At 33.6% G+C, this 19,070-nt stretch overlaps 1 protein-coding gene across 1 annotated transcript; it reads left to right on the top strand.

The window, feature by feature from the left end:
- The first annotated feature begins 913 nt into the window (after positions 1-913).
- Positions 914-2,563, top strand: LOC137825479 (tropinone reductase homolog). Its single transcript, XM_068631146.2, has 5 exons — positions 914-1,147; positions 1,238-1,445; positions 1,771-1,987; positions 2,079-2,191; positions 2,262-2,563. The coding sequence occupies exons 1-5, from the start codon at positions 1,056-1,058 to the stop codon at positions 2,430-2,432; spliced, it is 801 nt and encodes a 266-aa protein (XP_068487247.2). The 5' UTR covers positions 914-1,055; the 3' UTR covers positions 2,433-2,563.
- Positions 2,564-19,070: the final 16,507 nt, after the last annotated feature.

Genomic DNA, 19,070 nt, shown 5'->3' with positions numbered 1-19,070 from the left:
ACTGACACTACTTACATATAAAAACCGCAACTACTTACACTATGTTTAAAGTGGTGGGTCGCGTTAAACCGCCTCATTAAACTTTGGAAAACTGCCATAAGCGTATATTGTGGCGGTTATAAATACCAGTTTATATAAAAATAACTGCTACAATATACACTTTTTTTTGTAGTGTTTTTTTTTTTATATTTTATATTGTTTAATTTTTCTATTAACTAGATAACTACGAAACCTAAATATAAAATGATATTATGATTAATGTAAAACAATATTGTTTTCCATTTGTTTTACATTAACAATAATATAATTTAATATTAATAAAAAAGTCCATATTTTTAATAATGAAAACAAATAAATAAGATGAAGAGATAAAATACATTCTTAATAAAAAAAAAAAATCAAACAACATAAACTTGAAAAATATAATTTTTATAATACTCAACATAATAATAATAAAAAACTAATAGAGACTCAATGAAAAATATTCTAATTTACCAGAGAGTTATAACTTAGTTAAGCTGATATTAAAATAAGATTTTTAATAATTTTATGAAATGTTTATAAATAATTTCATAAATTCTATGAGATGATTAGGGACTTATAATAAAATTAATTACTTAAAATTTTAAATTTTTGTATTTATACTTATCTCACAATTATTAATGAAATTAAGTCAAATTCAACAATTATAATACCAATAAATGAAAGTGTTGATTAGTCTATAATTCACAAGTTTTATATCTGAATGCTAGTGTAATAAGTGACAACAAAACATGATATTGAGACAGTCATCTGCAACTTGTGACAGTCATCTTAGCATCGCACTCCTTTTTTAAACTGTAATTTCTTTCTTTAATAAAATAAGAATATATTTTTATAGCTATATATTTTCATTGCATATGAATTTAGAAACAAAATTTCTCTTTCACAAACTAGAACCACTAAAACTGTGCTATGAAAAGAAAAAACCAAAACAATATCCATCAAATAGATAAGCAAATCAATCAAAACTTATTTGTGTTTGAAGCTCCTCACAAACTACCAAGCAGAGGGATATGGCAGAAACAAAGTTGAGCTGCTTCAAAGACCAAAAATGGTCACTCCATGGAATGACTGCTCTAGTTACAGGAGGCACCCGAGGCATAGGGTTTGTTCACTTCTATAATGTCTTCTACATTCTTATTTTAATACTATTCCTGTTATTGCTAGTTGAATTTTTTATTCTGTTTGCAATAAGGTACGCTGTAGCAGAGGAATTGGCTGAATTTGGGGCATCTGTGCATATATGTGCACGTAAACAGCAAGATATTGATAAATGCTTAGAAGAATGGAATAGAAAAGGATTTTCTATAACAGGTTCTTCATGTGATGTATTATCCCGTGACCAACGTGAGAATTTAATGAGAGATGTTGCTTCCATCTTTGATGGAAAACTCAACATTCTGGTATGACCCTCTTAATTAAACTTTTAAGAATTTTATACCAGTGTTTCTGCATAATATGCACTACACATATCATGACAATTTTTCATCTGAGAAAGTTCCGAGTATAACTAGCAAGAGGAGAACAAAACATAATTAATGGTAGCAAGAGCATTTCTAATTACAAAACTTTGGTATACAAACAACTGAGTATTGTTAATGCATGTTCAAAGGGATAAAAATAATTTATATTAAGATTTCTTTCAGCTTATTCAAGGCTCCACCATCAGGTTTCTAAATTTCGTGATACACATAGCTCAATTCTCTTTCAATTTCTGGTTTTCTGTAGATAAACAATGCTGGAACTACTGTACCTAAGAACCTCATAGATTATACTGCAGAAGATATAAGTACAATAATGGGAACTAATTTTGAGTCTAGTTACCACCTATGTCAACTAGCACATCCACTTCTCAAAGCATCTGGATATGGGAACATAGTATTCGTATCCTCAATTGCAGGTCTTAAATCTTTTCCTTTCAGTTCTGTCTATGCATCCTCTAAAGGTATATTTCCTATCTTTGGATCCTTTTAAATTGGAAACTTCATAAATTGGAGCTTCAGAAGATAATGAATCTGTATGTAAATATAATTCAGGAGCTATGAATCAATTCACCAAGAACGTAGCATTGGAATGGGCAAAGGATAATATTCGTGCAAATGCTGTAGCACCTGGATTTGTTAAGACCGAACTTCTGGATTTTATACTGGTAATACTCTAATTTGCATAATTAATTTAGCAGTCATTCCAAAGATCTCTCAGTATTGCTTTTGTTATAGGAATCTCTTGATGAAGGGAGTAAAATTATTGAAGCTACGAAGGCTAAAACAATGGCTGGTCGCATTGGAGAACCTAAGGACATATCAGGAATGGTTGCTTTCCTTTGCCTTCCAGCTGCTTCATACATCACTGGACAAATTATAACCATAGATGGGGGTTACACAATTTAATATTGTTGTGTTGATACTAATGTTTAGCCCCACTCTTGCCTGTTTTTAATATCCCATGTTATTTGAGAACCAAACATGTATTCTATTTTCTAATAAAATGAAAAATAAAGGAAAGATTGTGAACCATAAAAGATTTTAATTATATATATTACTTATTATAAGCACCTACAATAAATGTCATTTTATAAATACATGATAATTGTGTATAGACAATCAGCAATGGGAGATGGTTTATAAACTTTCTGTTATTTTGTTGTTTGGAGTGTAAATATTTTTTTATTATGAAAATCTAACTTTAGTTTTACATAAGTATTAAGCCAAGATATTAGTAGAATTATATGGTTTTCATAATCTTATAAGTTGAAATATGTGTACTTGATCTATGAAGATTTGTTCTTTAATGGATTGATAATAGATGATAAATTATAAAATTAGTTTTTTTCATTTTAACAATTTTTTCATTTTTACAAAACTTTCTGTTGGAAAAGAAAATATCTCAACTACCTTTTCTAAAATTTCATAACCAACGAATATTATTTTTATTTTATTTTTTTAAACCACATATATGCCATATATGCATATTTTACATCCTCCCACTTGGCCAATATGGCAGAATTATGTTTATGGTTTAATAAGCAAAATATACTGCACATAACATCAGGTTGAAATATCTTAAGCATTGATTATATAATTATATCATCATTAAGTATAGGCTAATATGAGTTTGTCATTAAATCGACATAATTCCTTCCAAGTACTACAATTTAGTTTTCTACTTAATATGACCTATAAATGAAATGTTCATGATGATCCAACAATAATGTCTTAGTCAAAGACAAATATTAATCCTGTTGAACAACAAATACAATAAAACAGAATGCATTAAATATTAGAAACAATAATATAATAAGTTTGAAGTTCCAATTACATAAAGAACATGAAACTCAATCATAAGGTCAAAAATGGTTTTTAGTAACACCCATTCTTTCAACATGTTCATTAAATGTCTTTGGTGGAAGACCTTTTGTCAACGGATCTGCAATCATGAGATTAGTGCTAATGTGTTCAATTGACACCCTTTGTTTTTTGAACTTATTCTTTAACGACAATGTATTTCAATTTCATATATGTTTAACACCTTTTGAATACTTGTTGTGTTTAGAAAAGAAGACTGTTGTGATATTATCCAATTAGGAATATCATGTTCCTCCCTAACCATGATATGATTAAAAAAAGGCATATGTCGTAAGACAAGGGAATATTTCAATCACAACCAGTCCAAAATTGAGAGACTGTATCCAAAATGCTAACACCATTATAACCCTTCACTATTTGCTAAAGAAGTAGTAGAACACCATTTATCATTTCATAAATTAATAAAAGTACCTATACCAATAGTCCAAGAAGTATGGTTAAGAATAATGTGATAAAACTACTTAATTCCAGGCCAAATAGATAAGGATCTATAAACCATTCTAAACTTATATTTTGATTTAAGAACCATGACTTTCAGGAGAAAAGACCAAGGTTTGTTGTTATAAGCAAAGTTAAGAAGATACGCATTATTTTCATGAAAATGGTTAATAATCTTCAAACTTCCATTCTCAATAGAAGAACTAATCTTAGCCTAATTAACTGTATCTTATGCCTTTTTTCAGAATATCATCAGTCCAAATAAAATTTCTATACCACTGCTCAACTTGCTTAAGAAGGAACACAGACCACTTATACATATTAAAGCTATAAGTTAGAAATCTAATAATGACCGTATTAACCAACTGAATCTGATCCATCATGCTAAGAGATTTAACTTTCCAATATGCTAACTTTAATTTGACTTTATTAGCCAAAGGTTGAAGAAATCGACACTTTGGAGCGCCAACAAAAATAGGCACTCCTAAATAAGTAAAAGGTAAACAACCATGACTACAAGAAAGAAGACGTTGAATTTTGGTTACAAATCTTGCAGAATTATATATGGTGAAAAAAATACTCTTAGAATTATTAATATATTGAACGGAAAAATCTCCATATATTTAAGAAAAATACTCAAATTTCTAGGAGACATATTATCCTCCCTAAAGAAAACAAATATGTCATCAACATATAAAATAAAAGAGGGAGTGAGATAACCTTGTGGACTAGCCATATGTAGAATCTTCTTATCATTCACAAACTTAGAGAGAAAAAACCCACCAAACTACCATTTATCTTGATAGAAAGCATAGCTAAACAGAGAATTGTACTAATCCAACCGACAAAGAAGGGATGAAAACCAAAGCGTGTCAAAACTAATAAGAAGAACTTTCAACTTAGAGTGTCAAATGCTTTTTGAATATCAACTTTGTAAGCCACATTACCTCATCTAACCTTTTTAGAAAGCATGTTAATAGCTTCAAAAGAAATACCAATACAATCCTGAATTTTTCTACCTTGCACAAACACATATTGAGTAGGAGAAATGATTCTAGCAGCCACAACTGCAAGCCTATCCACAAGTATTTTGGAAATAATCTTAAATTTGAAATTAGCAACAACAATCATCATGTAATATTAATGGATTTAGCACCCTGAATCATAGGAATAAGAGATACCACATATTGTTCATTAATATAAGAACCCATTTTTGTTTAAAAAACTGTTGAACAGCTTTGCAAACATTTGTCCCAATAATTTCCCAACAAGAATGATAGAAAACACCACCAAAACCATTAGAACCAAATGTACTATTACCATTAAGATTAAAAACAACATTTTTGATTTCCAAATAATCAGGGAATTTAATTAACATCTTATTCTCCTCAGAGGAAACTAGCTCAAGAATATAAGTACCAATAAATGTTGAATCAAGTGTGTTCAAGCTTTGAAGAATCCAAACCCTTTGAGTTTGATGGAAGGCTGGATGTGCTTGCTATTGCTGAGGTGTATTAGAATAGGATCTGGGGTAGATTATTTGTGTTAATCCACTCTTGATTGAATCCAAAGCTTAAGCATTCTCAATCCTTTTTAATTGAAAGTGTTTTTCAAGCTAAGTGAAAAACAACCTGTTGTTTTGTCGAAACAACTGATTGTTTTATACTTAGGTGTTTTGAGAAAGGTTGACAACTGTTTTTGATGGTTGACTTGCTGTCAAACAAAAACAACCGATTGATTCGAGCATTCAACTGATTGTTTGTTTTGGGACCATAACAGAAAATTGTTTTGTGCTTTGACTGAGCTTTAAATGATTTTATAACTGAATACGCTCCAGTTTTAAATGCTTTGACCAGTCTTTGAAAGCAATAAATAGTTTGTTAAGCTTTTGTAACAAACAACAAAATATTTAATCATAGAAAAACATATTTGAGTTTTCTCACTGATTTTGCTTTTGAAGAGTTGAAGATTGCTTTGATAAAGAGAGTGTGGAATAGGATTTTCATCTTGTATTGATTTCAGATCATTCTGTAACAAGTGTAATCCTTCTGTACTTTGTGTAAACTCTGTTGTGTAAGGCTGAGAAGTGTTGTGTGTTCTTGAGGTTGTCAAGATCAGTATTCTTGGTGGTGTATGTGCTGAGCCAAAGGAAGTGTGTGTCTTGAGGGGATCAAGCTCACTTCTTTGGTGGTTTCTGGGAAGACTGGATGTAGCTCTTGGTTTAAGAGTGAACTAGTATAAACCGTGTGTGCAATCTCTTTATCCCCTGAACTCTTTAATTTCATTTTATATTGTTTTACTAGTATAAACAACCGATTGTTTCTGCGAAACAACCGATTGTTTTTTTGGTGCTGTGCTAAATTGCTTTGTGTTTTTGGCAAACTGAATTCTGAATCAAGTTTTCTCAAAGGAGTTTCATTCTAGACTAAAATTTTTGCGAAAACCCTCTTTAAACCATTCAGCCCCCCTCTAGTTTAAAGCCATACATTCTAACAATAGGCATCAAGAGCTTGGTTCTTGAAATTTATTCAAGTGTGATCCTAAAACTATTTTTATATGGCTGATAGATTACTTTTTGGGGAAGGTGCTTCAATCAACAGACCACCTCTGTTTTGTGGTTTGAACTACCAATTTTTGAAAGTCAGAATGAAAATCTTTGTTGAATCTCTTGACAAAGGTATTTGGGATGCAATTGAAAATGACCCCTTTGTTCCAAAATTTGAAAAAGATGGATCTTCCATTGAAAAACCTTGGTCTCAATGGACTGATTTTGAAAGCAAGAAGGCCAAATTTGATTGCATTGCTAAAAACATAATAACTTCTGCCTTGAATTCAGATGAATTTTTCAGGGTCTCTCAATGCAAATCAGCAAGGGAAATGTGGGACACCTTGGAGGTAACTCATGAAGGTACCAATGAGGTGAAAAGAGCCAGAAAGCATACTCTAATCCAAGAGTATGAAATGTTCAGAATGCTCAAGGGTGAGACTATTGCTGAAGTTCAGAAGAGGTTCACTCACATCATCAACCACCTCATGAGCCTTGAGAAAATCTTTGAAAAAGAAGAGTTAAACATCAAGATCCTCAAATGTCTTGATAGATCTTCGCAACCTAAGGTAACTGCTATATCTGAATCAAAAGATCTAACATCATTGAGTATGGCTTCTTTGTTTGGCAAGCTTAGGGAACATGAGTTGGAGATGAATAGACTCAATGTTCAAGAAAGTGAAGACAAGCATGCAAGGAGTATTGCCTTAAAAGCTGTCAAGCAAAAAAGCAAGCAAGAATCTAGTGATGAAAGTGATGAAGAGAACCTTAGTTTGCTATCTAGAAAGTTTAGCAAATTCTTGAAAAGGAATCGCAACAAAGACACCAACAAAGAAAGGTATGGAAACAAAAAATCCAATGATTTTAACTCCAATAACTATACTTGTTTTGGTTGTGGTGAGCAAGGGCACATAAAGGCAGATTGCCCAAATAAAGAAAGCAAGGAGAAGAAGTCAAGCTACAAAGAAAAGAAGGGAAAGTCAAAAAGGGCCTACATAGCTTGGGATGAGAATGAAGTCTCCTCATCAAGCTCATCATCAAGTGAAGAAGAAAAGGCAAACATATGCTTGATTGCAGAAGTAAATGACGAGTCATGCAGCTCAAGTGATGTAAGTTCATGTGCTTCTCTAAATGTTGAAAATTATAATGAATTGCTTGAAGCTTTTCAAGAAACACATGATGAAGCTAATAGATTGGTTCTTTCAAACAACCGATTAAAAGAACTTAACAACTGGCTTGAAAAGAGAGTTAAGGCACTTGAAGAAGAGCTGTAAAAATCAAAAAGTGATTTTGAAAATCTGGAAACTCATTGCAAAAAATCTTCTTGCAACAAGTGTGACATTCTCATTTGTGAAAATTGTGAAAATCTTGAAAAGAAAGTGCATTATCTTGTTAGTACTATGGATAAACTTTCAAAAGGAAAATCCAACTTTGAGAATGTCTTGGCATCTCAAAACTGTGTTTTTGGAAGAGCTGGATTAGGTTTTAATCCACAAAACAAGCAAGATAAGTTTTCAAAGAATTTTTCAAAACAGTCAGTAAAACAACCGATTGTTAAGTCGAAACAACCGGTTGTTACATGCTTTTATTGCATGAAGAAAGGCCATTCTGTTAGATTCTACAAAATAAGGAAATATTCTGTTCCCAGAGGCTTCATGAAGTGGATTCCCAAAGGATGTGAAGTTTCAAACAACAAAAATAAGTCAAATGGACCCACATTTGTAAGGGGACCAAACCTTGTTGCTTGAATTCATGTTTATGCGGGGAATCTAGAAGAACATGAGGCACTGAGTCATCTGATCAGGTTCTTGGAAGGAAAAGATTAACATTGAAGTTGAATCAATGTTATGTATCAGTCCAAGACTCTCAAATAGTCAAAAGAGGTTTCTTGATCACAAAGCAATGACTCATTGAAGGAACTTCATAAAGGATAAGACCTTCCTTATCTCTATCTTTAATTCTTTTTAAAATCATATTCATGCTTAATATCTCTTGTTAAATGCTCAATTTCATCTACATTGAATCCTATATGCTAATTCTTAAAAATTCAAAATCTGTTTTGCTGCTGTAGAAAAACAACCAATTGTTTCCTCTTTGACAGCATTGTGAAAGAATGGATTTAATTCCTTTTTTAATTCTGTCTGTTGTAAATCTCAATTATGAAAGAATCCTTAGTCAATAAAGCAGTGTTGAAAGTTGATCATGTTCTGGAGGAAGTTACAACATGCATAAAGGAATATATTCCAAAATCTTGAAAATTTAAAAGCCTTTATGACTAGTCAAAGATCACATGTGATGACTGATATGAATCCACTAGCAAAGAAGAGATGATTCTTTGACATTCTATGGACTCAACTTGAGTTGGAGATAGCTTAGGCACTTATAATAGAATTGGATCAAGGTTCTATGTTTCAAGAACTCACCAAGACTTGCACCAAACACCAAACTCATATGGAGGAGCCATCTATTGTCAATTGAACCGAACAAATTGTGTAAAAAGGCAAAGGCACCGATTAAAAATCTTAAGAAAGCAATTGAACCGAACAGAATTATGAAAAGAAGCTACTGAACTGGATTAAAACAGAATCAAATGAAAACAGCCGAACAAAAGTGCAAGGAAAGGAAGATGATCCGAACAAAAGAAACTAAGACATGTTTAAGCTTCATATAAAATGGAGATGAAAGAAAGAAGAACTTATGGAGATGGATGCTTTGGTTTTATGATCACGCCACTTAGAGGATGAAGGCTCCAAGATGAGTGAGCTAGTGCCGCCACTTGAGAGAACCAAATGCACTCAAGATAAGACAAGGTGTAGGAGAAGACAAGCTCTCACAAATTCTCTCTCAAATTGAGTAGAGTTTCTCTATTGCTAATTTCCAATCTGAATTGTGAAGGACCTAAGCCCTCCTTTTATATGAGCAAGGGCTGGTCATTTACATAGCTTATTCCCTAAGCTACCCAAAAAGCTCCTAAGATCACGCCCCCCTTACTAAGCTCACTCCCCAAGCTTCTAGAATTTTCTAAACTAAAGCCTAAAGATGCTTTTACAAAAGAGGTGTCTAATGTTTCCCTCTAAGCACCTTTCTAAACACTATTCTATATTTTTTACAAATTAAAAGAAACTATAAAGAGAGATATTTAATTGAAGCCCATTCTTGAAAGCTTGTAGACTTCTTTGGCGTTAGGCTTGATCCTCTCTTTATTTTATGTCTTCTTTTAATTTTGAGAAGACTAGAAGGAAGAACTTCAAATGTGAGGGTGAATGCCCTCTTCCTTCATTAATAAAAGCCTCATTTATTTGATTCTCATCATACTCCTCGAGTTGGAGAGAATTCGTCCACGAATTCTGAATCCCTGCATATAACAAAGTCAGTTTAATTTTACACTTAAAAGTGGAAGAAAAAGGTAAACACGACTTAGCATTTGGAAACAAAGGAATTTCAGAAAAGGAGGTTCTAGAAATCGACCAAGTTGGAAAAATTTGTTTGGTAATGACGATATGTTTTGGAAAAAGACCTCTTAAATGGTGAGAACCATTAGGAGGTATAAAATCATCCCTAACATTTTTTGACCAAGATGGTGTTGAAATAGGAACCTTGGGTAATGAAAAAGATAAGGAAGGAAAACACCTTGGAGGTGAAAGGATAAGACCCATGTCAACTTGGCCTTCTTTGTCGTTTTCATATTTACTTGTGGTAGGTGGGTGAGTTAGGTCTTGTTTTACCTTGTTTATCATTAAGGTTTGCTTTTGTGGACAATGAAGAGCTATGTGCCTAAAACCTAAACATTTAAAACATTTGATATTTGAAGTTTTGGTAGGTGACTTAGGAGTAGAAGGATTTGTAATAGAAACTTTTTTTGGAGAAGTGGTTTTCAAAAGATATAATTCCATCTTGATGGCTATGCGAAGGACTTGCTTTAAAGAAGAGTACTCATTTAATTCTATAAATGCTCTAATATCGCTTCTCAAACCATGTATAAATCATTTTATCTTTGACTCTTCATTAGCATGCATATTCATTTTAGTCAAAGTTGTTTCAAAATCTTTAAAGTATTCATCTACCATCCTATGTCCTTGAGGAAGCCTTTGGAACTTCAACAAGTGTTCCTTCCTAGAAGGAGGGACAAACCTCGCGCGCATACACTCTTTCAAAGTATTCCAAGAAACCACGGGAGGTTTCTTGCGATATATAATGTCCATTACAATTTTATGCCACCATTCTTTGGCATAATCACTAAATTCTAAGGTGGCTAGCTTATATTTGTGCTCATCTAGGATCTCATGGAGGTCAAAAATCTGTTCACATTTAGCCTCCCAATATAGATACACATTAGGATCACTATCCCCATTGAAACTAGGAATTTTGACCGAAGGGAGCTTGGCCTTTGCATCTCGGTAATAGCCATCTTCACGTTTATCTTCATGAGCATGAGGTGGTCTATATCCATGAAATTTGGGTTAAGGCCTCCTTCTTCTATGTTCTTCTTCACGGCTATAATCATTGGAAGAACCTCTAGATGAAGGTGTATGAGAATGACGTTCTCCATTGATTGATTTAGAGGACCTAGTTTGCTTCATTTCAACTCTTTGTATTCTTTCCTCCAACTTTCTTATAGCTTCATCTTGGAGATTAATGGTTCGTTTTGCCTTTTTTTAATTCATCAAGAGCAGAAGCTTTGCTAGAATAATGCTGTTTGGAAGAACCACTGCTGGAATATGAAGCCAATGTAAAAAGAAAACAGCAAACAAAGTTAGCCAAAAGAATTTGGAACCAAATGCCGAAGTGAAGTGTCACTTAAATCACTCCAAAGAAAGAATACTCCCTTGACCAAGCTGATCTTGAGGCCTTGAGTAACCTCAAATGAAATATGTCAAAGCAAGAGCACACAATCTTCAAAGCAATTCACCACAAAACCAATGAATAATGAAAGACAAGCAAGAAAGGGTATAAGCAATAAAAGGCTATAACAAAAGGAATACTAGATGTATGACAAACTCAAAGAGTAATGAATAAAAGACAAGTAAGAAAATAAGGTACTCAATGAAAAAAAAAGGCACACAAAAGATACCTAAAGAAAAGCACTAGAGTAGATGAAGAAAACAAAAACAGAGCTACTGGAAAATATTTTTATGCAAACTGTGCTTGATGTTCACTGATTTAACTGGAACGATATAAAGCGAACTGGATTATGAAATTTTAACCACAGAAAGTTCAAGATCTTAGCTCAACAATGGCACTGGAATTACTCAAAAACAGTAAGCCAATTAATTGAGATAAATTTTCAAAATCACTGCCAGATTACCGTATTTTTTTCGGCAGAATTGCACACTTTTTGTTTTTGATTTATCATTTTTTTTTACTTTGAATTTTGAAGTACTTCTTTTTTCTGTTGTTTTATAACACTTTAAAGAACACAAATCCAGAATTTCAGAAATTTCCAGTGAGTAAATCAATTGCAATAAATCGAAACAGTAAGCATGTTTTCAGAAAAACAGAGGAATCCTAACAGGAATGAAAAACAGAATGTAGAACTAGCAAAGACATAATGGAAATGATGTATAGGAACTTGTATAGATCTAAAATACAAGTATGAACTCAATACTAAAACAAAAAATGCACAAAGGATCAATTATCAAACTCAGAAACTGTATTACACCAAAGCAAGAAACAAAAAAAATCAATAAAAGTACTACAAGAAGTGATGACATACTTGGAAAAACATGACTATGACAAAACTTGTAATATGACAAAACATGACTATGGATTCAAAAAGGAAAATACACAAACACATGATAGGCACAATTAAGAAAACAGCAATAAAACTCAAAATAAGCCTAAAAACAGAAAGATAAACAACAAGAATTAAAGAGCTCTTGAATTAAAGTGCAACACAACTCAAAATTAAACAAGAACACACCTAAACTCTAGATACCACATGATATGATTCCAATAGCACAATATGAATGATTCTTGACATTCTTAGGAATCAACTTGAGTTAGATATGAGGTAGGCACTTTTTCATAGAATTGGATCAAGGTTCTATGTTCAAGAACTCACCAAGACTAGTACCAAAACCCAAACTCATATGGAAGTTCCATGTATTGTCAAATTGAACCAAAAAACAGCAACTAGAAAAGAAGAAGAAGCAAACCTGAACAACAAAAGTGAAATAAACCGAAGCAAAACACAAAGGAATTGAAATGCCGAAATGAAAAAGCAAAGAACCAAGCTAAGACATGAACATAAAAAGAGAAGGAAGGAAGGAGAAGAGAGAGCTCATGAAGATGGAGGATTGGTTGGATGATCATGCCACTTAGAGGATGGAGACTCCAAGATGAGTGTGCTATGTCGCCACTTGAGGTAACCAAGAACACTCAAGATAAGACTAAGTGAGGAAGGCACAAAGCTCTCCAATTCTCTCTCAAATTGAGTAGAGTTTCATTAATACAAATTTCCAATCTGAATTGTGAAGGACCTAAGCCCTCCTTTTATAGGAGCAAGGGCTGGTCATTTACATAGTTTATTCCCTAAGCTACCCAAAAAGCTCCTAAGATCACGCCCCCCTTACTAAGCTCACTCCCCAAGCTTCTAGAATTTTCTAAACTAAAGCCTAAAGATGCTTTTACAAAAGAGGTGTCTAATGTTTCCCTCTAAGCACCTTTCTAAACACTATTCTATATTTTTTACAAATTAAAAGAAACTATAAAGAGAGATATTTAATTGAAGCCCATTCTTGAAAGCTTGTAGACTTCTTTGGCGTTAGGCTTGATCCTCTCTTTATTTTATGTCTTCTTTTAATTTTGAGAAGACTAGAAGGAAGAACTTCAAATGTGAGGGTGAATGCCCTCTTCCTTCAAAGATCACATGTGATGATCATGTGATTTTCTGCTGTTTCTGACATTTTCTGTACAGGTCTTGGTCAAGTCTTTTCTCTTTGAATACTGAAACCCACTCACATCAATTGAATGCAATTTGGTTCTGTTTCTCTTTAAATTCTGGTGCAGCTGTTCTCTCTCACAAGAACAATCAATTGAGTCATCTCTTGCAACATCTTTTGCTGTCTTTGTGTGAGTCTTCTTTGCCTCTTTTTCTGCTATCATGGAATCAATTCCTCCTACATCAAAGAGGGTCAAAACTAGAGCTGTGAGGTCTGGAGGGAGACTAGAGGGCTGGTTTTCTGGAGACAATGAACTCATTGAAAAGTATCGTTTTGAAACTAGCATAAAGGTGATGAACAACCCCAAAGTTGTTTCCTTTGATTGGCTGAAAAGCCAAAAGCTAGACAATGTGAGGAAACTACTCAAGGACCAGCTGCTGAGAAGGTTCTTAGAGATGAAGAGAAACATATACCCTGATTTCATTCGGGTATTCTACACCAATCTCAAGTTTGAGGGAACCAACCTTGTTTCTCATGTGAAGGGAGTTGACATGGAGATCACTCATGATGTGTGGACTGTTGTAGTTGGCCTGAAATATGATGGTCTAAGAATCATCAAGGGAAATCTTGGAGTAGTGGAGGATTTTAACAAAGTCCAATACTACAAGAGTTGCTTGAAGAATCAAAATGCCCAAGTGAGAACTTGTTCGGTTGGAGGCTTAAAGCTAGATGAAAGGGAGCTTGCTCTTATTGTAGCTTGGATTCTTACTCCAAGGGGGAGCAACCATTTTGTCCTAACAGAAGAAGACCTTGTATACATCTACTGCATCATGAAGAAGATCAAAATCAACTGGATCCACATCATTAAAGAACACATGCAAAAAGCCATGAGGTTAAGTGATTACCACTATCCCTATGCTGTTTTAATCTCTAAATTCTTGTTCTATTTTGAAGTGAATCTTGAAGATGAGTCATCTGAGCTGGTTAAGTCAACACAAGAGATGAAGAATGGCTCGCTTAGCAAGATGGGATTCACCAAAATAAATGGGAAATGGGTGAGCAAAGAAGGTGATCATGGTGCTTCATCAAGTGCTGCAGCTGCTGATTTTGATGAAGAAGATCAAGCTGCTAACATGGATTTTCACCATGAAGAACAGCCTGAAACCAATTTAGGTGCTGGAACCAGAGCAGGATATCAAGGAGATGAAATGCCATCCATGTCTTCTTTTGAAAGATAAATAGTGAATAGGCTTGATGGTTTAGCCGAGAATCAAAGGAATCTTCATGATTTGTGTGTGAGCAACTTCCAAAGTATAGACAACAGATTCAACAACATGGATACACGGTTTATGACCTTGGATGACCATATAGAAGCTGTTCATAATCAAATTTTTGAACTCCAGTATGGCAAGGATGATTAAAGGAAAAACAACCGATTGTTTTTAGCCATGTATCAGTTTAAGAGCTTTTGTTTTAAATTTATGTATAATCTGGAACAATTATCTTTTTTATCTCTTTTTATTGTCTATCTATGAAGACAAATAGGGGGAGATTTTATGTTCTGTTGTCTTTCATTAACTTTTATTTTTTATGCAAACTCTATGTTGTGTTTGAGTGTTTAAGTAAGCCTTATTTCTGTTGGTTTTAATGTTGCTGATATATTGTTTCTGTTTTTGCTCTAACCTTCTATCAGAGATATTGTGCTTTGCTTAAACTTTGTTTTGCAGGAACTGCTTCAGATTCAATCAAATCCAACACAAGCAACCAAGAATTTGTCTTCATCAAATAGGGGCAAATGGTTGAATCAAGTGTGTTCAAGCTTTGAAGAATCCAAACCCTTTGAGTTTGATGGAAGGCTGGATGTGCTTGCTATTGCTGAGGTGTATTAGAATAGGATCTGGGGTAGATTATTTGTGTTAATCCACTCTTGATTGAATCCAAAGCTTAAGCATTCTCAAACCTTTTTAATTGAAAGTGTTTTTCAAGCTAAGTGAAAAACAACCTGTTGTTTTGTCAAAACAACCAATTGTTTTATACTTAGGTGTTTTGAGAAAGGTTGAAAACTGTTTTTGATGGTGGACTTGTTGTCAAACCAAAACAACCAATTGATTCGAGCATTCAACCGATTGTTTGTTTTGGGACCATAACAGAAAACTGTTTTGTGCTTTGACTAAGCTTTAAATGATTTTATAACTGAATACGCTCCAGTTTTAAATGCTTTGACCAGTCTTTGAAAGCAATAAATAGTTTGTTAAGCTTTTGTAACAAACAAGAAAAGATTTAATCATAGAAAAACATATTTGAGTTTTCTCACTGATTTTGCTTTTGAAGAGTTGAAGATTGCTTTGATAAAGAGAGTGTGGAATAGGATTTTCATCTTGTATTGATTTCAGATCATTCTGTAACAAGTGTAAACCTTTTGTACTTTGTGTAAACTCTGTTGTGTAAGGCTGAGAAGTGTTGTGTGTTCTTGAGGTTGTCAAGATTAACATTCTTGGTGGTGTATGTGCTGAGCCAAAGGAAGTGTGAGTCTTTAGGGGATGAAGGTCACTTCTTTGGTGGTGTTTGTAAGTAATCTAGGTTTGATTGCTTAGTGCATTCCCCAGTGGTTTTTGGGAAGACTGGATGTAGCTCTTGGTTTAAGAGTGAACCAGTATAAATTGTGTGTGCAATCTCTCTATCCCTTGAACTCTTTAATTTCAGTTTATATTATTTAACTGGTATAAACAACCGATTGTTTCTGCGAAACAATTGATTGTTTTTCTGGTGTTGTGCTAAATTGCTTTGTGTTTTTGGCAAACTGAATTCTGAATCAAGTTTTTTCAAAGGAATTTCATTCTAGACTAAAAAGTTTGCGAAAACCCTCTTTAACCCATTCACCCCCCCCCCCCTCTAGTTTAAAGCCATACATTCTAACAATAAAATCTTCCATATTACCTGTATCCTGATCATTAGAAACAGACTCAACGTAAAGGTTTTTATAAAAATCATAAATATAATCCTCAATGAGTTGAGGATCCTCAATAACCTCATTATCAATCCGTAGACAATGAATCTCACTAGAATTATTTATCCTTTTAACCACAACATGGAAAAAAAAAGTATTTTTTCCCTATCTTTAAACCAGAGCATCCTAGTCATTTCTTTCCAAAACAAATATTGACAGTGAAGAGCATGATCAAGCTCCTCCTTAACAATCTTTTCTTCATAGATAAGCCCATCAATATCAGATAAACTAGCAATCTCTAAAGTTTGTTGAATACCAAGGAGGAGACCCTACTTAAGAAGCACTACATTGTGAACACACTACAAAAAAATGTGTATGTGGTGGCGGTTATAATATGGAGGTTATTAAAAACTGCCACAATTAGCTGTATAATACGACAGTTTCGTAGACGCCATAATGTTCCTTCGAAATGTGGCATTTAGAACCGCCATAGTTAGCTTCTGAAATAAAATATTCCCCCGTTTTTCGTTCCCTCCTAATAATTCCCAAATTTATTCCCTAAAACCTTTTAACTCCCTCTTCTTTTCGAAACCCTCTCTTCTTCTCTCTGCTACTCACTGTCTTCTCCCTACTGCTCTCTGCCTCCTTTCTTCTCTCTTCCTTCTCTCTTCTCTCTACCACATCCACCATCTTCTCTCCACCACTCACCATTTCTCTCTGCCACATCCACCGTTGACTTTGTTCGAGGTGGAGTTTTTTGAAACAAACCCGTTTTCTCGCTCTTGTTTCACTCTCCACTCTCCATCATCTCTGCAAGTCACTCGTTCGCTTCCTACATTTCCCACACTTCCTCAAATATTTGATTTCCCATAACCCTACTCTCATCTTCATCCCCTGATTCTCCCAAATTCGAAAATCCTTTAAAAACATATTCCCAAAATCCTTTATTTCTTTGTCTTTTCCAATCTCCAAATTTCTTCTTTGTTTAACCTAGCCATCACCTGCATCTTCACATAGTAAACCCTAACGATGCTTCTCCAAATTCGCTTTTGGGTCTCTAAGGCGCCGCCACTAAGCCTTCAACCTCTGATGGGCTCACAATCCAAAAATTTATGGCCGGTAATTGGAAGATTCTGGACGAAAACGATGATGATTAGAAGAATCATTTCGCCGCTGTAGCCCAATCTATTAATTTAATTAAACGCAACTTACAGGTAAATACCATGTTTTCTCTTGAATTAAACATGTTTTTGTTATCATTGCTTACTAACTTGTTAAGTAGTTAGTTACTTAATTGGTCTTCCTTCGTCACCATTGCATGTGGATCCAAGCCTCTTCTATTTTCTCTTTCGCAACTGCGTTGTTTTGATTTTTGCTTTTTATTTTTTTTTCTACTTCGTATAATTGAAGTTTTGTTTGTGGATCAGTTTTACAGCGTGTGCTTTTCTAAATCGAAAGGATTTGATTGTTAAGGTATGGTATGGGGAGACGAAAGATCGTGATAAGGAGGATCACGTTCTCGAAGTCAGAGTTATGATTTTCTCCAGCACCAAAAAACTCTACGATTTCGCCAGGTCCAAGTACACGATTCGTCTATCGATCTATTTTTCTCTCTCTTTTTTTGTGGATGTTGAATGCTACGCTCTACAATTTCACTATCAAGTTTATTGCATCGATGTTGAATGTTGTTTTTGCTGAAGATTATAATTAATATTATTATAGTAATAAAAACGCTTACATAGCTGTGTGTAGTTAAGTAGAGTGGTGTTTTCTTCAAAGATGCAGTGGGTTTTGAAGATTAGAATAGTTGAGCTGGATGAAAAAAATAGGGGTGCCGAGTAATCTTATCAAGTACTGCAGAAGGGGTCCACCGGAAACTTAATTTGTGCTACAAGAAGACTGTAAGTTGTTTATCAGTGTGATAAAGAAACCACTTGGATCGTATTGGGAGTTGAATGAGCTCGTGTGTTTTGTAGATTTGAGGTTATAGTCATTTTGTGTTGTTGAACTTGAGGTAAATGGTGTGATTCTTTCCTCAAAAATTGTCATTCTTATTTTAATCTCTAATGCGTTATTTGGTAAGAGTGATTTATTATTTGTGTGAATTTCTGGGATTGATTTAAGAGAATTTGGGATGATTGTCTGTTAAAAAAAAGTAGTTAGTTACTAATTAGTACTGATTGTTCTCTGCTTTAGTGGCTTTAGTGTAATTGTTTCGATTTCCAAATTTTTATCTTGTGTTTGTTAGAGCATGATCCTGTGTGTTATGGTGGCCGTGTGAAAAATTGAAGGTGAGGTTGGATATGTATCATTCCAGCCTGCTTAAGGAAGACCTTTGGGATGATTCAGTGCGCGCAGGTAAAATATATCTTTATTATACGTATGTAGATTGTAATTTTAGGTATGCATATTTTTTTGTTTTTTTCCTCAACATGGAGTTTGATTTTCATAAACAAATATCTTGGAATAATACTCTGTTTTGTTTGAGTATTTGGCAGATTTTTACTTGTTTTATATATATGTGTCTAATCTGTTTTATTTTAAAAATAAATAGTTTCATTTTCCTTTTGAACCACTATATACATACGAAGTTTCTTAAAGTCCAACAAACTGCATTATGTTTAATATGGCTTGCTTATTATATGCCATAAATCTATATTTAAATAAAAAAATTACTCTAGAAAAGTTGTTTTTATCCTTTAGATTATTCCAACTTGTTAACTGGAAGGTAATTCTTTTATTTACCATTTTATAGTTCAATATCCAGATTATAATTCAAAGGAAACAATTATCTAATTAATTTATTTACTAAGAAGTTCATTTACATTAAGATGTACTAAAGTGTGACACAA

Source organism: Phaseolus vulgaris, chromosome 8, assembly GCF_051622355.1.
Source record: "Phaseolus vulgaris cultivar YP4 chromosome 8, ASM5162235v1, whole genome shotgun sequence".
NCBI lineage: Eukaryota > Viridiplantae > Streptophyta > Magnoliopsida > Fabales > Fabaceae > Phaseolus > Phaseolus vulgaris.
This window is presented reverse-complemented; position numbering and strand designations above follow the sequence as displayed.

Bases quoted from the DNA above. Each gene is read 5' to 3' on its own strand.
- LOC137825479 (XM_068631146.2), top strand. From the start codon at position 1,056: ATGGCAGAAACAAAGTTGAGCTGCTTCAAAGACCAAAAATGGTCACTC. The intron at 1,446-1,770 runs GTATGACCCTCT...GGTTTTCTGTAG, and splicing joins ATGGAAAACTCAACATTCTG to ATAAACAATGCTGGAACTAC. The intron at 1,988-2,078 runs GTATATTTCCTA...AATATAATTCAG, and splicing joins TGTCTATGCATCCTCTAAAG to GAGCTATGAATCAATTCACC.